This window comes from Lytechinus variegatus, chromosome 1 (genome assembly GCF_018143015.1).
Source record: "Lytechinus variegatus isolate NC3 chromosome 1, Lvar_3.0, whole genome shotgun sequence".
NCBI classification, from domain to species: Eukaryota; Metazoa; Echinodermata; class Echinoidea; order Temnopleuroida; family Toxopneustidae; genus Lytechinus; species Lytechinus variegatus.
In genome coordinates this window covers 54,680,890-54,701,960 of record NC_054740.1, presented here as the reverse complement: position 1 = coordinate 54,701,960, position 21,071 = coordinate 54,680,890, and the positions used below count along the sequence as shown (strand labels likewise).

At 38.0% G+C, this 21,071-nt stretch overlaps 1 protein-coding gene across 2 annotated transcripts; it reads right to left on the bottom strand.

The window, feature by feature from the left end:
• Positions 1-220: 220 nt before the first annotated feature.
• LOC121417145 (membrane progestin receptor gamma-like) lies at positions 221-20,846 on the bottom strand. 2 transcript variants are annotated; one of them, XM_041610739.1, is made up of 5 exons: positions 20,677-20,846; positions 18,697-18,768; positions 4,469-4,823; positions 2,628-2,814; positions 221-1,806 (listed from the first exon to the last, which is right to left on the bottom strand). In XM_041610739.1, exons 2-5 carry the CDS (start codon positions 18,718-18,720, stop codon positions 1,380-1,382), a joined length of 993 nt encoding a protein of 330 aa, XP_041466673.1. In that variant the 5' UTR covers positions 18,721-18,768; positions 20,677-20,846; the 3' UTR covers positions 221-1,379. The 2 variants fall into 2 exon arrangements, with proteins under 2 accessions (XP_041466673.1, XP_041466678.1); XM_041610744.1 differs by lacking the exon at positions 20,677-20,846 and adding an exon at positions 20,226-20,604.
• Between the last annotated feature and the right edge of the window lie 225 nt (positions 20,847-21,071).

Sequence of the window (21,071 nt, the reverse complement as noted above, 5' to 3'; positions counted from 1 at the left end):
AGTGAGTGGAGAAGTAAAAGAACAAATGAAGAAAGTGTACTTTCTACAATATACCCTGCATTTCTCACACTTTTCTACCAAAACATAAATCGATCATCCTCAAACGGTAAGCTGACATCATCTAGCCTTTTTTAAAGAGAACACTAGATTCTCCTCTCTTATTATTCCGCTTAACTATCAGGGCATGCATAGTCCTGATAAAAGATTTCATCCGATTGAACTTCTTGTTTTATTTAATTTATTTATCAAGCCTCAATATACAAATCAGAAATACATAAATAAATTTATGAGATTACCACAAAAAATCAAAGAGCTTGTAGTTTAAATAGGTAACTTTAATACAAACGAAATACAATAAACTCATACCATTTTATAAACTTGCATATTGCTAATGCTAAATATTTGTGAATTTTCTACTGCAACTATATTGAAAGAAAATACGCATATTGCTTTGTTAACTTGGTAAGCCGATGATATTCCTCAAGAATATTGAAGACAATATAGAGTGTAAAAGGTGACCTCAATCCCACAAATATTTCAGTAAAGGTTCGATTTATATTTCAATTGGGTCAAACTGTTGCAAGGTGTGATATGTGACAAAATGAAGACAAAGAAATAGCGAATCATGCCCCCAAACCAAAATAAAACATGATATAAAAACCTAAGAACACAAAACACATCCATTTAGTACTGACTATATTCATATTACAAAGTTGAGTAATGTGGTCACAGGCATATTAGCTGGTTAAAGTGTTTATTAAGTACAGAGAGTAAAAACGTTTCCAATTTATTACGATTTTTTTTTAAAGAGTAATGAAAAATGGATAAATAATGTAAAAAATGCACTTCAACAAACAAAACAAAAGGCGACTATATGCAATGATTGACACAATGAAATACAGTGGTTATTATAACCATATAACTTCATGTAAAAGTTCAGTGATTAAGAATTTTCGTTAATTTAGTAACTCATGCCTATTTCAAAGTTGCTACGATGTTCCTATCGGATTAGTCTACGATTTGTAGGGGCGTCGTAGTTGGCTACGGACGATCTATATGTTTGCAATATTTACGGCCAACGTATGATATTTCTTTATGTTGTGCATCTCATACAAGGCCAAATTAAAAGGCGTACACAGAGGCCGTCCAGAGATACGGATATCGTATGTTGCTCCAGTGTGGGCTGATCGTAGGATGTCAGCAGGGGCCGTCCGGAGATCGTACAGATATCGTATGATGCCCTATTTTCTCACGATTGTTCCAAAATTGTAAATCTACATGTACAAGGCTGGTTATTACGAGAACCGTACCGGATTCGTTATTACTGAGAATAATGGAATGCCCTTCGTATATGTTTAAACAATCCGTATAGATTTAATTTAGTCTTTCTTTGGAGGTATACTCGGTGCTTCTTCCAAATGATGAATTTTCGCAAGTTGGCCGGGTTTACGAAGCCACAGACCAAGTCCTACTATAAGGATGCCATGCAAAAAGACGTTCGCCAGCAATATCCCAAAGGTCTCGGCAAAAGTCGGCATGCCACTCAGATCCAGAAGGGCTTCCCGGTGGTCGTGCATTTCCATGGAGAGGGAGCGATACTGGCAGTAGGTCATGGCTACGGTGGAGAGGTGGAATAGCTGGTGGCTGTGGGCGATGAAGTCGAAGCGACCGGGGGCCAGCGCTTCGGGGAGGTGTAATCCGTACGTCGCCGCAGCAACGATCGCGGCGGCGGTCTGGGCAATGTAGTATGCATCGGCTGTCGATGACGATGACGAGCCAAAGAGAGCACGGTAGGCGATGGGGAGACTGCAAAGAGAAAAGAATCCAGACGAGCTTTAAAGCAAATGAGAACTAGCAGACTTGTATATAGCACTTCCTCAGATGCTCAACTACTGTACTCTGGCCAAGTTCCTCACCCACAATGCAACATGATGAGAAGTGAAGTCTTGCAATATAGGCCCACTTAAATGATAATTAATTCACACTTAAATATCCTTCGGCTATATTGAACTAAGTCCAGGGGCTCGTTTTATAAAGGACTTGAAACTGTTGTAACTTTACTATTGTGGCAAATACAACGGAAACCTTGATTCTGATTGGCTGCCTAGCCCGGTTACCATGGTAGTTGGCAAAGCTACAACAGTTGCAAGTCCTTTATGAAACGGGCCCCAGAATGGGCATTTGGTGACGCTGATCGTTATTACCCTGTTAAATGTTATGCAATGCATTGTTTTTTCTTTTAAAAATGTAGTAGGCCTATTGGGGAATTGATTTCGGGTTTGAGTACGGGGTTGGGGATTCAAATTTTACAGGCCTTTATTTATCAACGTTTCTTTCATTCTCTTGTTACAGTAGATTAAACAGTTGGTGTAAATTACATCCCCTTTTCGCGTATATACATTAGGTTATCATGACTAAGGGGACTTTTGCTAGATATTCGGCGTTTTGAACACTTTATTTTCGTTCCGCCCGTTCCGCACCGACCCGCGAAAAACACCTCTTTTCCGCGTTCCCTTTTTTATGTCGACTCTGTGACCCCTCGGGATCGAGGGTTTGCTTTCTGTTCATATTTTCTCATTCGTTCGTTCTTACCATCAAGGAGGAGGGGGAGGGGTGGCTGAACTTACTTGCACCACGCAAAGTATGCTGGGAAGGTCACTTTTCTCCCATGAATCCTCAGTAAGTGATGTCTCGAATACCTGGTTCCACAGGAGGTTGCAGAGAAGAGAATGGAGAGGAGAAATACCATAGGAAGATAGATGCGATGGATGGCCGAGTTCATAGCGTAACGCGGAAACGCATATTCCTTGTATGCTGAAAAGGGTAAAGTCATCAAAAGAAAAGACAGTTAAACCCCATTACACAGAGAGCAAGTCCTTTGAAAGACCGCTTTAAGACCATGAAACTTGCTTGATCTTTCAGAGGTCTTTCAATCAACTTTCAAATTAGATCTCCGAGGTCTTTCATGATTCCTGACCGATCATTCAATAATCTTCGTGGTCTCCACGATCTCAAAAACTTTTTGAAACGGTTCAAAACAGTCTTGTCTTTCAGTGGTCTTTCAGGAAAATTGTCTTTTGATAAGGCTCCCATTCCACAGAGGGGAGACCTTTCAAGGACCTTTCAAAGACCAAGATTTGACAAGGTCTTAGAGCAGTATCCAAGATCACTGAAAATGTTTCATCTCTATTGAATGGCTAAGAAATACTCCTCACAGAAGACTTATAGATATTTTTAAATGGTCTTTCAGAGATATTTTATGTAACAAGTGATCTTTCATAATTCTTTCCATGGACTCTCCCTAGTCTTTCGATGATCTCTCACGAGTCTTACAGTGATCTCCACAAAAATCTTTAGAGACTGTCGAAAGATCATGGAAAGACTAGTAAGAACATCAAAAGTTCATAGAAAGACCGCTGAAATAATGCCTCAGGACCATCAAAAGACCATTTTCCTGAAAGACCGCTGAAAGACTGTTTTGAACCGTTTCAAAAAAAGTTTTGGGACTCACGAGGACCACGAAGACCAGTGAAAAATCCATCAGGTATTGTGAAAGACCTCGGAGATCTTTGACATTTCATTGAAAGACATTTGAAAGATCAAGCAAGTTTCATGGTCTTACAGAAGTCATTCAGAGGTATTGCTCTCTTTGGAATGGGGGTTTAAACAGGATTGCAACAAGATCACGCAATACGATTTCCTCAGCATTCTACAAAATGTTTTTCGTTTGAGAAAATTTTGCTAAAATGACTGTGATACCAGGAGTCCAATTTGCAGTAACAGTTTAAAGCTACTGAATTCACTTTGCTCAATATGACTGGTTCACCTTAAACCTGGTATTTATAGAAATTTAACATTTGTTATTCTAACAAGTCTTTTTGAAACGGCCCCCATGCAGAAGCGGCTCAACAGGGGGCGGGGAGCGACCGCCATACGCCCCTATATGATTTTGCAAATAGTGAAAAAGGAAAAAGGAGAGGAGAAAAAGTGAAAAGAAGGGAATGAAAATAGGACTTGAGCTATTTTTCATCATATTTCTATATTACACCTGTTATTCAATCGGGAAAATGACATACATTTGCATCAAATTTGGGTTGTGCAATGGAAAACAAAACATGAACGCAGCATAAATGTATCAAATACACCCATTGGCGGCGGAAGCCAAAAATTTTAGGAGGGGACAAACAAATTTTTTTTGACAAGCAAAAAAAAAAGGTTCTCAACCCAAAAATTTTAGGGGGGACGTAGGAAAATAAAGTGACAAGTAAAAAAAAAAAAAAAAAAAAAAAAAAAAAAAAAAGGTCATCAACAACAAATTTAGGGGAGGACCGTCCCCCCCTCCTCAAATTTAGGGGGGGACACGTCCCCCCGCTTCCGCCGCCTATGTATCAAATACACCTTCCAACCAGTCATATGATAGAATCTTTGTTCGAGTGTCAAATGAATTATTGTCATAATTTGTACTAACCTACGCATAAACCCATGACGTATATACTAACAGTTGAGTAGTCGATGAAGTAACATATATAGTGACAGAACTCCGAGTAGGAAGCGAACATGTGAGCTAGAGAGCTGCCAAGCATGTAGCAGCAGCCTGAAAGAGCAAAGACCAGGAACGGCCAGTTGAACGGGTCTGATCTGAAAGACGGGTCCAGGACGTGTTGGCTGGTGACGAGGGCTTGGACCAGGAACGGCACGAAGTGGGTCCAGAAGTTGAGGGTCTCGTTTGTTGCGTGGAAGGCGCTGAGGAGGCAAGTGCCGAGGGTACTGCCGCATGCCCTGTATCGGGAGAAGATATAGGGTTCCCTGTAGGCCGCTGGAACCTAAAAAGAATAAATTGAAATCCAAAGATTAAAAAAAAATGTATACCGACCCAACTTGATGATAGAAAGCCCCTGCAAACAACGAGAGGTGTCGTTTTAATTGGATTTGGGGCTTTTCCAACCCAACCCGCGTCCTGTAAAAAATTGGCAAACATTTAGCAAAATATACGCATAATGATTTTCAAATTTTTTCCGAAAAATGTAGACAAGAAAAACACAACAAACAAGGTTAACGTTAATTATATGGTGACAGCCCGCTAGACCGAAGGTCCGCGAGACCGAGGGTCCGCTAGACCGAGGGTCCGCGAGACCGAGGGTCCGCTAGACCGAAGGTCCGCGAGACCGAGGGTCCGCGAGACCGAAGGCCCGCGAGGCCGAAGGTCCGCGAGACCGACTTTTTTTCCCTTCATCGGTTGCCGCGGTCGAGTGGTTTAAGGCGCCACGTTGCAGCGGCGTAACAGGTACTTGTTATCAGAGGGGGCGGGGGGGGGGGGGCAGAGCCAAATATTTCCGAGTAATTCCGTCTAGAATTAATTGCTAGGATTTCAGTTTAGGTGGCAGAAGTGAGCACGGGAAGCGCGTTCCGGGGGGGGGTGCAGGGAGGGAGTGTACCTACCCCCCCCCCCGCGAGATAAGAGGAAGGTCCGACGTTTCTTTAAATTGTTCCTTAGCTGCTCTCGCTCATCTTAATCCATCCTCTGCCTGTTAACGGAGGGGGGGGGACAAATTTCGAATTGCGGAACCCCCGACGTTTCTTTGAATCGTTCACTAGTCTGCATCCGCTCTTATTACATTTTCTGCCTGAAATGGGGAGGGGCACAACAAAAAACTTCCCGTTAACTAAGTCTAAAATTAGTGGCAAAGCTAGGATTTAGTTAAGGGGCGGTAGTCAGCACGCGAAGCGTGTGTGAAACACTTATGAGCGCGCAAAACGCGTTCCCGGGGGGGGGGGTGCAAGGAGGGAGAAGCTGCGACGGTCCCTTGAACTGTTCCTTGTCTGCTCTCGCTCGTCTTACGTTCTCCTATACATTTGTATTTTCTCGCTCACGTTTCCCCCTTTTTTTTGGGGGGGGGGTGGCGTTTGTTTTTTTTGGCTACGAGGGTGTAATAAATTGTTCATTTATTTATTCATTCATTCACTCAACTATTCTTTAACAGATTCCCTTTTTAACATCATTTTTTTATATAGATAACATTTCAGCTTCTGCAGATGCCGGAGTATCATTAGACTGGGAATAGTTTGTAAAAATGCTTTTCATAATAATTTTTAACATTTCAATGCGTAACACATCTCACCCAGGAAATTTGGCAATTGACCACTGAAAGTGCACGGTAAACTCAAACTAAGATATTTATAAACAGTTTTCTTTTCTCTCAATTTAAAGTTGGGAGTAGAATTATCGAAATCTCTATAGTCAAGGGCTAATTTTAATAGTATGTGGCAATTAAAATGTATCGATTTCTTTCTTTGTAAATGCTGTATTAGGCCAAATTGGGGGAGGGGCTGGAGTGCACTATTAACAAGGGGCAGATGAAGCTTACATGATATGCGAGCAAAGCATCGACAAGTGCAACAATTACATTTTTTAAAAACCCTGAACTAGGCCCTTTAAAAGGCTATAAAAATATTATGAGATGCTGAAGCGAAATATATTAATGAGGGGAGCAAAGCGAACGAGCTTCAGAAAAATGTGGCATTTAAACCGTCAGAAGACTCTTTTTATTATCTGATGCATTTACACTACGAATGGGAAGGGGGCGCTTATGCCTCAATATTAATATTATGAGTTTCTCCATTGTCTACATAATCTTTTTTTCTCCTTTGCTTCTACGCTCACCTCCAAGTGCCACCCCATGTTACATTTGAATTTCTTTCAAAATAATGTTTAACCCTGGCGAATGCTGTATAAGGCCACACCGGGGAACAACATTCAAAGAAGCAAAAAAAAATTCTACTTAAAAAAATCTTCTATATAAAAAAAAGGCTGGTCAGTACATCAGAATACTCAACCCTTGGCGTAAATCCCGGGGGATGGGGGATATAACCCCGCCCCCACACACTCACTTTTTGGAGTGGGCGGTTGGCGTGTACAAATACCCCCCCCACACACACTTTTTAGGGAATAAAATATATTTTAAGTAATTAGTAAAAAAAAACGTACTTCAAAATTTCTATTTGAAAATGCGATTGAAAACCAAAACAGTGGTTATTTTGGGGTCGCTCGCTTCGCCCCCTCGTAATATTTAAAATTTATATTATGAAATGTGATTAAAAGCGAGAAAATTGGTTCTTTATGGCTCGTCCGCTTCGACTGCTTGCTAAATAGATATTCAAATGTGTGTATAGAGGGGGCAGGGGCGGATCCAGCCTTCGCCATTAGGGGTCCCTGAATTTTTTTCATCCATATTTTCCCCGATCGGCCGCTCAAAGATGATTTTTTGTTTCTTTGAAGGGGTAGTCCTATGAGTCACTTCTTATCTTTATTCTTTAAATCAACGTAAATATATAATATCATAATCCTTATTCAATAATGCGAGCGCGAAGCGCGAGCAAATTTCTTTTTTAATTGTTTGCATTTTTTCCTAAAATTTGAACATTCTGAAAAAAAGATGTGCCTGCAATAATTACTACGAACGCGAAGCGCGAGCAGAAATTGTTTATACATGTTTTGAAATGATCGGAAATGTAGGCCTACCTGTTAAAGACTGCTTGCAGTTAGCCATAAAGTTGTTACATATTTCAACAATCAAATAAGGCGAGCGCGAATTACGAGCAGAAAAAAATTTGACATTTCTACATAAAGAATGGAAAATTATTTTTTGTAATCATGAAAGGATACCTACATAACTAAACAATTGATGCGATCGCGAAGCGTGAGCGGAAAAATTCTTGTTTTAGACCTAGAACGGAACAATATTCATGTTTTGTAAATAATGAAAAGGATGTGTAAGAGGGGATATTCTTATATTAATAATTCGAGCACCAAGGGCGAGCAGAAAGTTTTTGATATTGTGATCTGAAACTTGATAACTGAATGAACATGCGCGCGCGTGTTTCAGATTTAGACATAGGCCCGTATTCTGAACTCAGGTTTAACTTAGACCATGGTCTAACTCTGTGCTAAAATTATGGGAAGCCGAAAGTGTCAAAAATTTTATTAAGATGTATGTTTTTTATATTTACTGTGCTCTTTCCTGATTCATCGATGGTGAAGACAATCATCTATTAATAATTCCTAGATAATTATGAATGATTTGAGGCCAAATGAGCCGAACTATGATATATATACTGTTAGTGATTTATGTAACAATTGGCTACCCATACTTAAACCACAACTTTAAACCTGAGTTTAAATTAAACCCGACTTCAGAATACGGGCCATAGAATCTAGGCATTCTAAATACAACTTTTAGTATGAAATAAAGGTGAGCGCGAAGCGCGAACTTAAAATATTTGATATTCCGATTTGATTTATATTTCAAACACTTTGTAGGAAAATTGTAAGGTGGATATAAATCGCACTTGATAAGGAGCTGATATTTTTCATTATTATTTTGAGTTTGGGACAAAGGACTATGACATCCTTAGGACATGTTATCATATGAATATGATGACTATATATCTTCCTATTCATCTTGTTAAGCGCGAGATTAAACAAAAGGGACAATTTAATTATTAAATTGATACCTTATTTATTAATGCATAATGAGGGCGTGAAATCTGATGATATTATGGCCTGAACAATGTACATTTCAAGCACTTTTATAATCATGAATAGGATGCTTCAGTAATCAGTTGATATATTTTTAACCATTAATGCGAGCGCAAATCGGGAGCCGAAATTTTCTTATAAACTGCCATGAAAAGGGGATTTTAAGTAGTTTGTTGAGACAGAAATACCTCGCAAATCAAAATGCAAGCATGGCAGCGCTAGCTGATATGTTTTGACAATCAGACCTGAAAAAAGATATTTTGAAAACTTTAGGGAATACATGAAAATAATAGGTACCTGATAAATCAATTTCGCAAGCGCGCAGCGCGAGCAAAAAATGTGAATATTTAGACAATAAAACTGACATTTTTACAGCAGAGCACTTTTTAGTCATCAATTTGTAAATCACACAAATTAATGAAAGTTCGATTTCCAAGGAGAAATATGTTTTGTATATTGACTTCCAAACTTGATATTTAAGCTCCATGTTGAACAAGATATGTGAATCGCCTGACAGGCAATGCGAGCGCGAAGCGCGAGCGAATTTTTTTTTCAAGTCTTCCTCTCTTATTTTATTCACTCGTCTTCCTACTCTTCTTTTTTTTCTTTTTTGCTCCGCCAATAGGAGGGGGAGCCGGGCCCCTCGCCCCCTGGATCCGCCTATGGGGGGAGGATAAAACTCGATCATCCCCCACTCCTCAAAGTGGATTTACGCCGCTGTACTCAACACTCCTTTTCGAGACAAGTCCCCTCCCTAGTTCCCATGAATAGGTGTTTATTAATTTATCTTGAGTTGAGTTTATTAACATTAACATATTTACATGAATGAATATATTATGTATAATACATATTTACAAGAATGTGTTTGTATAACATGAATTATATAAATGCAGTTCATAACATAGGCATAGTCTATATAAGAACACAATGTGATACCCCATGATATCAGCATATAATACAAGAGTCTTGATGCAGTTTCACCTGACAAGAAGCAAATCACCATAAAAATTGATCGTATGCATGAACATAAATTATTAATGGTTTCGGTGATTTTGCACCAAAAGAAATGCTGTTTAAGGGAGAACCAAAAGTTAGCAAAAGTGCTAGTCGAGAATGGTTTCCCCAAAAGGATCAAAGTGCAATGTATCTACTCTACTAAAACAACTTTCTTTTTATTTTTTCCCCCAAACTCATGTCAATCATCAAACTTCATTAATCAAGAGAGTTTTCATATCTTTTACGAAGTGAAAACCGTGTTCTTGAATACTCTGGGGCAAACTATTAAAAAACTCCAATAAAATATATAGAAAAAGTGCCATGTGTAGTGTTACTTTTCATGCTTTTGGGGAGTCTTAGCATGGAATGTTCTCCCCGCTCTCAAGCCATCCTGTCGCGATAACTGGAGAAGGGGTGGGAGGGGGGGGGCTTCTCTCGATAGGGTGCGGCCATCCCCGCTCTGCTCACCCACCCTTTCGCAACATCGACAATCCCTTCCCCGCTTGCTCTCCCTTTGTTTGCTTTTGTTTTGTGTTGTATTTTTTTGTTGTCTCCAGCCCGGTTGAAGAATTAATGTGTGTTTTTTTTTCTTGGGGGGGGGGATACCCCGACCCCTCTGGCTATGTAATGACGCAATCGATCCGCATCTTTTAATTCTTGTATATCACGTCGATCTGTCATCATCTGTGGGATTACCCAGAAAGGTGGGGGACTGAGGCCATGTGGCATGTTATCTTTTAATGGAACTTTATACAGAATACTTACCCTCATCCTATGTGGACGAGCCCCATCCTCAACTTGGAAAACAATTGTTGTTGCTCGTCCCTGACATTGCTTCCTTCAACAACGCCAAGATATATAGATGCCACATTTACTTTGATTTTGTGATATGGCCATGAGCAACTAGAACGAGCCCCTCCCAATCCAGGCTTTGACACATGCGTCTAATTCTTGAGCCAGTTTGTCAGAAGATAAAATGAAAGATAAAATGAAAGATGTGCCCGTTCTCAGGTGCATGCCATTGGTCAAGTGGGATTGTACATATCATGAATGTTAATTTCGTCGTGAGTCTGCCAGAAGGGCGTTAACTCCCGCTCACACTGTACAATTCACATAGAGAGCGCTCAATCTAACGCCCTTCTGCCAGACAGAAAAATTGAAATTGGAGCTCGCGCATGCTTCCCTTCGCTTTCTGCCCCCTTTTCTGCCAGCTGTATGCATTGGCGGCGGAAGCCAAAAAAATTAGGGGGTGTCCACCTGAAATTTTCGTATGGACACATGTAAAAAAAAATTGACAAGCAAAAAAAAAAGGTTATCAAACAAAAATTTAGGGGGGACCGTCCCCCACCTAAAATTTAGGGGGGACACGTCCCCCCGTCCACCCCGCTTCCGCCGCCTATGGCTGCATGACGAACTTTTTTCATTATGTATTCACCGTATTCTAGGGAAATAAGCATGAATGTTCAATGTTCCAGGTGTATGTATTTCCATAATATTTCCAGTTTTCTTGTTAAACATTAAATGCACAAGATCATGAAGCAGAATTACCATAAAAATAAACGTTAAAGGACAAGTCCACCCCAACAAAAACTTGATTTGAATAAAAAGAGAAAAATTCAACAAGTATAACACTGAAAATTTCATCAAAATCGGATGTAAAATAAGAAAGTTATGACATTTCAAAATTTCACTTCATTTCACAAAAACAGTTATATGAAAGAGCCAGCTACATCCAAATGAGAGTCGATGACGTCATTCACTCACTATTTCTTTTATTTGTTATTGTTTGAAATATGAAATATTTTTATTTTCTCGTCATTGTCATGTGAAATGAAGTTTCATTCCTCCCTGAACACGTGGAATTCCATTATTTTAACATTTTGTGCTTCAGGCAAGGAGGTCCTAATCGTCAAATTCGTAAAAATTGAAATATTGTATAATTTAAACAATAAAAAACAAAAGAAATAGTGAGTGAGTGACATCATCAACTCTCTCATTTGGATGTAACTGGCTCGTTCATATAACTATTTTGTTAAAAATAAGCGAAACTTTGAAATGTCATAACTTTCTTATTTTACATCCGATTTTGATGAAATCTTCAGCATTGTGCTTGTCTGATTTTTCTCTATTGATTCAAATCAACATTGTTCTGAGGTGGACTTAACCTTTAAATGAGTAGAGGTAATGATTAAGTAGTGTCAGTAAAATTAGGCAACGTAAGTTTCTACTGTAAGTATCGGAAACACCCCCCCCCCCTATAAGAGAGCCCTTTCAGTATAAGTGTTTCGCACGATTCGCGTGCTCACTACAGCCCACTACCGGGAAATGTTTTGGCTCTACCCCCCCCCCTCCGAAAACAGGCATACGCCGCTTCAACGAGGCCCTTTAAACCACTCGTCACCTGATGAAGGAAAAAAAAGTCGGTCTCGCGGGCCTTCGGTCTCGCGGGCCCTCGGTCTCGCGGGCCCTCGGTTTCGCGGACCCTCGGTCTCGCGGGCCTTCGGTCTCGCGGGCCCTCGGTCTCGCGGACCCTCGGTCTCGCGGGCCTTCGGTCTCGCGGGCCCTCGGTCTCGCGGACCTTCGGTCTCGCGGACCTTCGGTCAAGTGGTCGGACCCCAATTATATTCTTGGTAGCAGGGGAGGCGATTTCATTTTTTGGGGGAGGTCCATTTAGGGGGGAATGGGAGGGGGGATGTTGCGAAACGACCCTGTTCAATAGGTTATCACACTGAACAAATTTGAAAATCAAGGAGGTCCCCCTCCCCGATTTTTGCCAATTCTATTTAACATGGTAAGTAACCAAAAACTGAGGTTGTTCACCTAAATCGCTTTTAACGGCTCCTGCACAACGCGAAATAGAATTAAATGTTGTTTCTCTTTTTCCTACTGATGGTAAAATTCTATCTTCAATCATTGCTATTTTGAAGTAAACTTGCTCCATGCAAGACCAGCAGCAATACAATATTATAGTCCAGGATAGGCCCCATAGAAACTTGACCAAACCTTGTTTTTTTATATATACAATATTTTTTGATGGTTTCTTGTCAATTCGAGGGTGCTGATTACGAATCTGGATGATGCCACTCGTGTAACCTTGAACATTTTCCGCAAATTGGCAAAATCCAATATGGCCACCAAAATATGCAAATTACCCATGAAAATCCTAAAATTGTCCGCACATTGGCTATGGAATGCATGAAAGCGTGTGGCAGGAGTAAAATACACTCTGAAAAAATAATTGTTGACAAAATATTTATTTTCCTGATATTCAAAATGGCCGCCATAGTCCATTGTATACTCTATTATGTACAATAAAAATAGGGAATACCAATTTTCACAAAAATGAGCAATAAAACCGCAAAAAATTGCGATGTATGAACGAAGTAATATATGCAAATCATCATTACTAACGAGATATATATCATTTATTATGTCATAAATGGGAAAATTTCTGTATTTTGATATCAAAAATGGTAGCCACTGGCCCAAACAGTATTGCGTACAATGGCAATGGGGGCCGAAAAAATTCACAAGAGTGATCACAGAAATGCATATTATTAAGATTAAACGAGTGGAATATTGACTAAAACCATAATTGTTAACGAAATATATTGGGATGAATGTTGTATTTTTTATATTCAAAATGGCTGCCAAAGGCCCTAAAAGTATCATCCACAATGAGAAAGTGGGCAAATAAATCACAAGAGTAATCACTAAAATGCATATATATGTGATAAATTACTGTTTAAAAACATATTTTCTAACTCAGGTTAAAAGTGTGTGTTAAATACTGTATTTTTACTTTCAAAATGGCCGCCAGAGACATTAACAGTATTATGCACAATGCAAAGTGGGAAATCAATATTCACATGAGTGAGCACCATAAATGCAGGTATTAGTGATCTATGAGTAAAATATTGTCTGAAAGCATAATTCATATTAAGCAGTTAAGAGATATCATTCATTCTGCAAGTTAGGTGATAATGGCCGCTACAGGCCCTTATGATATTATGCACAATGTGAATGGGAACAAATTATTTCAGCAGAATTTGGCTTTGCTTGGCCAGATTTTTACAGAACAGATATGCTTTAAAAAAGGGGAAAACAGTTTTATTACAATAAATTTGTAAGGGCACATGCACAAAATACCAATTTTCTGTAAGTTTATACAAATGCATGCATGTAGGACTACACAGAGCAGTAAGATTACAGGTGTTCTCCAGACTCTGTTGCAGGATTTTTTTTATTTTTAAGTATAAATTTTCTAACAGTGTAAAAAATGGCGGAGTTGAAAATTGCAAAGTCAAGATGGCATATAAAGCAAAAATGAAAGAGATATTGGATGCTGGTTTGTTAAAAAGCCGAGAAGAAAAAAGTTTTCATTCTAAAATCAAAGGGGATTTGGTCAAGGGGGAAAATGACTTTAAAAATTATTTCAACTAAGTGAAGTTCTTTTGACTCAGAAAAAGAATTATACCAAAAATAATAACAATCAGATAATAAACAATATTTCTTAGCATACCAAGCTAATTATACCAAGAGGGTGCTGCTTATGGTGTACAAAAATACCCAACAGCACTTCCGCTTCCAAGGGTTATGACCATCAAGCCGTCTATATCATATTGGATGCAATGGTAAAGAAGGTTCAGGGTCTTCTTTTATGCAAAGAATCTGAACCAGACGGTTCCCCTCGATCGACCCCAAATTGGTTTACCAGTCAAGATTATTATTGATTTTCATAATCAGTTACATATTCAGTACCAAGCCTGGGAACGCATGCTTATTGTCATTCAAATATTTAAAAAGAATAGTACAGACGACGTTACAAATAAGGACATAATATTCAACCACAATCATTCGTGACATTTTCAAGGTCCCGCTATGTTCTTTTCCCACCCCTAACCCTCTCTATCTCTCCACCTCTCTTATGTCTACTCTTTCTCCTTTTTGTAACGGTAAACCTGGCAAAACTTTAGATATAAAAAAAAACAGCTAGACAAAAAGGATTGTTATAAAATGATGAATGAGAATAGTGCAGTTTCATTTTGCTCCTGATGAATTGAATGAAAAAATATTTGTCGTTTGATTTCTTTTTAAAAAGCCTTCACGGTACACCTCAACGAATTCGTAAATAGCATTGTTAGGCCGATATCGATAAAGACATAATGATATGATGAAATTAATGCCTATCCGTGACATGCACTTCTAATTTAATCTTTGTACATGCGGGGACTTTTTGACAATTCATTGCTTCGGGGTTTGAGGCTGGCCATATTTTACCTAGAGCTGTCATTTTTACCTCTCCCATTATGACTTCTGCCATTTTACCTCTGCCATTTTTACCTCTGCCACTTTACCTCTGCCATTATTACCTCTGCCATTTTTACCTCTGCCAATTTTACCTCTGCCATTATTACCTCTGCCATTTTTATCTCTGCCATTTTGACCTCTGCCATTATTACCTCTGCCATTTTTACCTCTGCGATTATTACCTCTGCCATTTTTACACCGAGCCGGCCAGAGGTGATGTACACTGTAAAAAATATTGGGCAAAATTTTAACCAGCACGAGGGTAATTATGTATCCAACCAATTGGGGTAGTATTTTACCCAATGTGGAAAGTATATTGTCCAGTAAGGTTAAAAATAAGCAGAAATCACTTTAGAATGAGCAACATTTTCACCACACTGGATAATTAATAATGCCCAAAAGAAATACCCAATGTTGGTTGGATACAAAATTACTATCATGGAGCATTTTTAACCCAATATTTTTAAGAGTGTATGAGTAAAATATCGTCTGAAAACATGATTTATAACCAAATATATCATATCTTATGTAATTTAGGTGATAAATACTGTATTTCATTATTCAGTGGCATAAAGAGTATTATAATAAAAAATAAATAATAACGTTTTATTTACCCAGGGTAGCCACTTCAGTTAGGAAACTGCTTATGTACAAGGGAAATGGCCGGGGCAAAAAAGTGACAAGAGTGAGCATTAAAATGCATATAATTAAGATAAACTAGTGGAATACTGACTAAAAACATCATTGTTAATATGCCATTTATGTGATAAATGCTGTATTTTGACATTCAAAATGGCCGCCATCATCCCTATATTTATTATGTACAATGCGAATGGAGAAACTAATTTTCACAAGAGTGAGAATCATAAAATGCATATGACTGTGAGATACGAGTAGAAATATTGTCTTAAACATGATTTCTAACTAAATACATCACATATTGGTTGTGGAGGTAATAAATGCTGTACTTTGAAATCCAAAATCTAAAAGTATTATGTACATTGTAACATTGGACATATAATTTTGACATAATTTGGCTTTGTTTAACTCTAAATATTGCCTATAATTGTGAATTCTGATGCAAGGGTGAAATGTTGTCTAAAACCATGGTTTCAAACAAGATATATCATAATGTCGTGTATTTAAGGTGATAAACACTGCATTTTTAAATTAAAATGGCCACCATAGGCCCTTATCGTATAATATATAATTTGAGTGTAGACAAATAATGTTCACAAAAAGGGCATATGGCAGCCATTTTGAATGTTGAAATACAGTATTTATCACCTAAATTACATAAGAGATGATATATTTTGTTATAAATCGTGTTTTCAGACGATATTTCACTCATACATCACCATTTGGCCAAGCAAAGCCAAATTCTGTCGAAATAATTTGTTCCCATTCACATTGTGCATAATATCATAAGGGCCTGTATCGGCCATTTTGACTTTCCAATAACAGTATTCATCACCTAACTGGCAGAATAAATGATATCTCTTAATATAAATTATGCTTTCGGACAATATTCTACTCATAGATCACTAATACTTGCATTTATGGTGCTCATAATTGGTTTCCCACTTTGCATTGTGCACTATGATACTGTTAATGTCTATGGCGGCCATTTTGAAAGTAAATTTAAACTACAGTATTTAACACAAACTTTATACCTGAATGATATATTTCGTTAGAAAATATGTTTTTAAACAGTATCCCATTAATTTATCAGATATATATGCATTTTAGTGATCACTCTTGTGATTTCTTTGCCCCTCTTTCTCATTGTGTGCATAATACTTATAGGGCCTTTGGCAGCCATTTTGAAAATCAAAATACAATATTCATCACATACATGGCATTTAATGATATATTTCGTTAACAGTTATGTTTTTAGTCAGTATTCCACTCGTGTAATCTTAATAATATGCATTTTAGTGATCACTCTTGTGAATTTTTTTGGCCCCCATTGCCATTGTACGCAATACTGTTTGGGCCAGTGGCGGCCATTTTAGATATCAAAATACAGAAATCTTCCCATTTATGATATAATGAATGATATATCTCGTTAGTAATAATGATTTGCATATATCACTTCGTTCATACTTCGGTTTTTTACAGTTTAGTGCTCACCTTGCGAACTAGTTTTCCTCTTTATATTGTACATAATATACAATGGACTTTGGCGGCCATTTTGAACATGAGGAAAATAAATATTTTGTCAAAAATCATTGAATTTTTCAGAGAGTATCTCACTCCTGCCACACAATTTTATGCATTTCGTAGCAAATGTGCGGACAAAATTAGGATTTTTATGGGTAATTTGCATAATTTGGCGGCCATATTAGATTTTGCCAATTTGCGGAAAATGCTCAAGGTTACACGAGTGGCATCATTCAGATTCGTAATCAGCACCCTCGAATTGACAAGAAACCATTAAAAAATATTGTATATATAAAAAAAACAACGTTACGCCTCTTCTATCCTGGACTATTACAGATAATATGGACTGCAGCCGTATGTCTTACTTACTACACTGTTAAAAAAATTATTTGAATAACTCTGGATACTCTGTGATTGGCACAGTAGTTGTTCAAACATTTTAAACAAGTGTTTAAAATAATAAACAACAAAGTTTTCATTCATTTGTTTAATTATCAATAATTCAAGCATGGTTGTTTAAGACTTGAAACAACAGTACTGTTTGAACAACTACTGTGCGATTCACACAGTAAACAGCGTTGTTTAAATTGTTTTTATCATTGTATTTTATCCCCATATACCATCCACTTCTTATATTACTCTATTGCAACTTTGACGAATTTCATATTGTGTTTTGTATTTTGTATTTGTTATTCGGAAATCAAACAAACAAAACAAACTTTTCTTCTCAACCATTCATACCAAGCGAACATTGAAAATTCAATTAATAGTGAACTGATGGCGAGGGGTAGTCTGCTGGCACAGACCCTGATTAAAACTTTGATCAACAAGGGGGTCTTCACGTAAGACTATCACACACTGACATGTAAGCAGACTCGTGAGGGTGGAAGTTTTGTAAATATTCGTATCACAATCGAAGCTAAAATCTATGACATTTTATCTCTTGCTCGATTTGCTCTCTCGTAATTATTTTTTCATTCAGTGGAAGATCTAAACCTGTAATTACTATAAAGTACAAGCGAGTGGTCATAAAAATAAAGATGTTCGCAGATATATTGTGCCTCCGTTTTAAAACGAAATACATTGCAACGATCTTTGACCCCCCCCCCCCCTCCATCACAAACACGAAGCGACGCCAATACTATTCGTCATGGCTACAAACAATACGTTATGCTCTGCTGGCTCCAAAATGAAGACAACAGATTAATATAGATGTCACAATTGACAATAATACGTACGAGTCGATGCTTATTTGCGAATACGTAAAAAGTGAACTTTATGCAGATGCAAATATAGAACCACCAGTATTTTCTCTGACTGGGTCAGGGTCACTGCTTGTGAGGAAATTTGTAGGATGGTAAAATGAGAACTTGACAAAGCATTATACATTTAAGGTTCAAAGGAGAGAATTAAAAACAGATATACGTGGTAGAGAGAGAGCAGGGAGAAAGAGAAATGAAGAGAGAGAGAGTGAGAGAGAGAGAAAGAAAGAAAGACAGACAGAGAGAAACAAGCAGACAAAAATAAACACAGAGACAGGGAGAGGGCAAGCTAAGAGAAATGTCTTCATATATTTTCTTTTCATTTCCTTAGAATCTTGAAGGAACTCTAAATTTTGCAAAAATATCTGACATCTGAACAACTTTCTAAAATCATAATTGTCATTCTTTGAATCATTTTTTTGTTCTTACCTCATTCCGTCGTAAAGTCTTCATGGTAGATGAAGTCAGTTCGGCGCAGTGTTATTTTACCTTTCCCGCGCACTGAAATGAAAATTTAAAATGACAATAGATTAGTATTGACACCGGCGGATCGGGGGGGGGGTGGGGTAGCAAAGCCCGCCCGTGCCCCCCCCCCCCTGAGAGGCACAATTAAAATTTGTATTGTAAAAATGCTGTTAAAATAGAGTGTGCCCCCACCCCCTAGGAAAATTGAGTATTGAGATTTTCTTTAATAAGAATAATGAAACATAGTATTCATAATCAAATGACTTTTACTTCGGTCTTTTTAAGAGATGGATCCTGAATTTCAATGAGGGGAAAATAAAGTCATGATAGTGGGTCGATTTCATCAAAATTGACTGATAAACAAGACTAAATAATGAAAAAATGTATAAATGAAAGAAATGTTATAACCCAAACTTAATTGGGTATTTATTCCTCTTGTCCCTTTTATTTTCTACAGACATATTTTCATTTTAAGATCACCAGGGGTGGTTATCCTCACCCCCTGTTGTACCCCCTTCTATAGAATAATTTTTGAATAACACATCGTGATTTCTTTATATTTTCATAATCATTATTTTTTTCAAGTTGATTGTATATACGAGGCGGGGAGAGAACTGAACCCAAACGCTCGTAAGGATAGCCATCCCCCGCAAAGAGAGTAAAAGAAATTAATAAAATTAATGGGTGAATAAACAAAAAGTTCACCAATAATTATTTGTCCATCTGACCTGGGAAATGACAAGGTCAACTAGAGTGATCGAGCCCAGAAGGCCTACTCATTTCCCGTACTTATTGGGAGGAAAATGCTATCGGCAGCCGTTTAAAGCCAGTTGTGCTAGAGGCCAATAAGAAAGAATAACTAGGGGGGAAAATAGCGAAATTAACAACAAAATACATGCATGAATGCGCAAGCATTGCGAAAATAAAAAAAATCTGAAGTATCATTGCAAAAACCACAAGATACACTCATAAACAAAAACACACACTCCAACAACAATACTCGTACATTGGTAGTTCATTACAATAATGCTATTGATATAATAATTCAAATGATGAATCGTAATGAACATCAAAGTAGAGGCCATACAGCTTTCAGGAAAGGTAAAGCAGCGGCGATTAGGGATAGCATTATGGCACATTTTTTTAATTATTTGTTTTTAAGTTAGTAGTGCATAGTGAAAAACTAGAGGCGAAATGAATAAAAAGGGGGAAATAAGAAAGAATATCAATTACAGAAATAGAAAAGTCTGAGCACCGAATCTACAGTATTGCCCATTTCACTTGAGAAGAAACTCATGACCCCCCCCCCCGCAGGCGCCCCTGGGGAAAAAAGTATGATGCATAGTAATATAGTCAGTCACCTAAACCATGCAGAAAACATTACATAGAATGATTATAATCCAAAGAGCATTTAAGAATTAAGCGCTATATATCAATGTAACTATAATATTATCAATATTATCTCTAATCCAATGTAATATATACTGACTTACCTACATCTCCTTCTCATCGAGTGTATTGCATGATAAATTCTTCGAATTGTCTCTGATTCGTTCTTATTAGCCTCTTCGAAAAGAATAAAATCCAATGATGAAATCGTTTTTGTTTTTTTTATCTCATCTGCGAATCTATTCACATCTGCATGCGATAGCATGTAGTGTATTATGCGGGGGAGTAACATGCATGTGCAAATGCTCCCAAAAGCTCCAAGCTAGGATTTGTGTGTGTGTCTTCCGACCATGACAGGTGTGTGGTGTGAGATAAGATAATATACAATAACCTCCTCCTACATGCGCAAGATGAATATAAATAAGGAAATACCGCGATCATTTTCAAAGCTATTATCAGAGCTGATAATTATATAGGTAATAGGTCTACATAAATGAAACACTGATGGAAATTCCGTATCTCAAATATTACAAGATGATAAAAATATATACTTACATCCTCGCAGACGATCTTCGTGCACCCACCGACGGCGTTGGATCATTCCGTAAATCGAAAGATGTATCTCGGCAGACGACACATTTTGGTCAGCGTGAGAATTACCGTGAACCACCAGCGCGCGCCCAAAAGCAAAAGATGTATATACCCCCCGCGATGGATATTGACAGTGTACACACGTACTGAGAGTAATATACTGCAGTTGGATACCGCTGTAAACGCTATATCTGGATTGCTACGCTGTTTCGAGTGACCGGACTATTACTTATTTCTTATGAATATTGATATTAATCGAACCGTGAAACGTAACAATAGTACGACGAGTTCATTGCAATGACCTCGTCGTCCTGAATCAATATGATAAACTTGTTTGCATTTGGGTTGAATTCACTTAT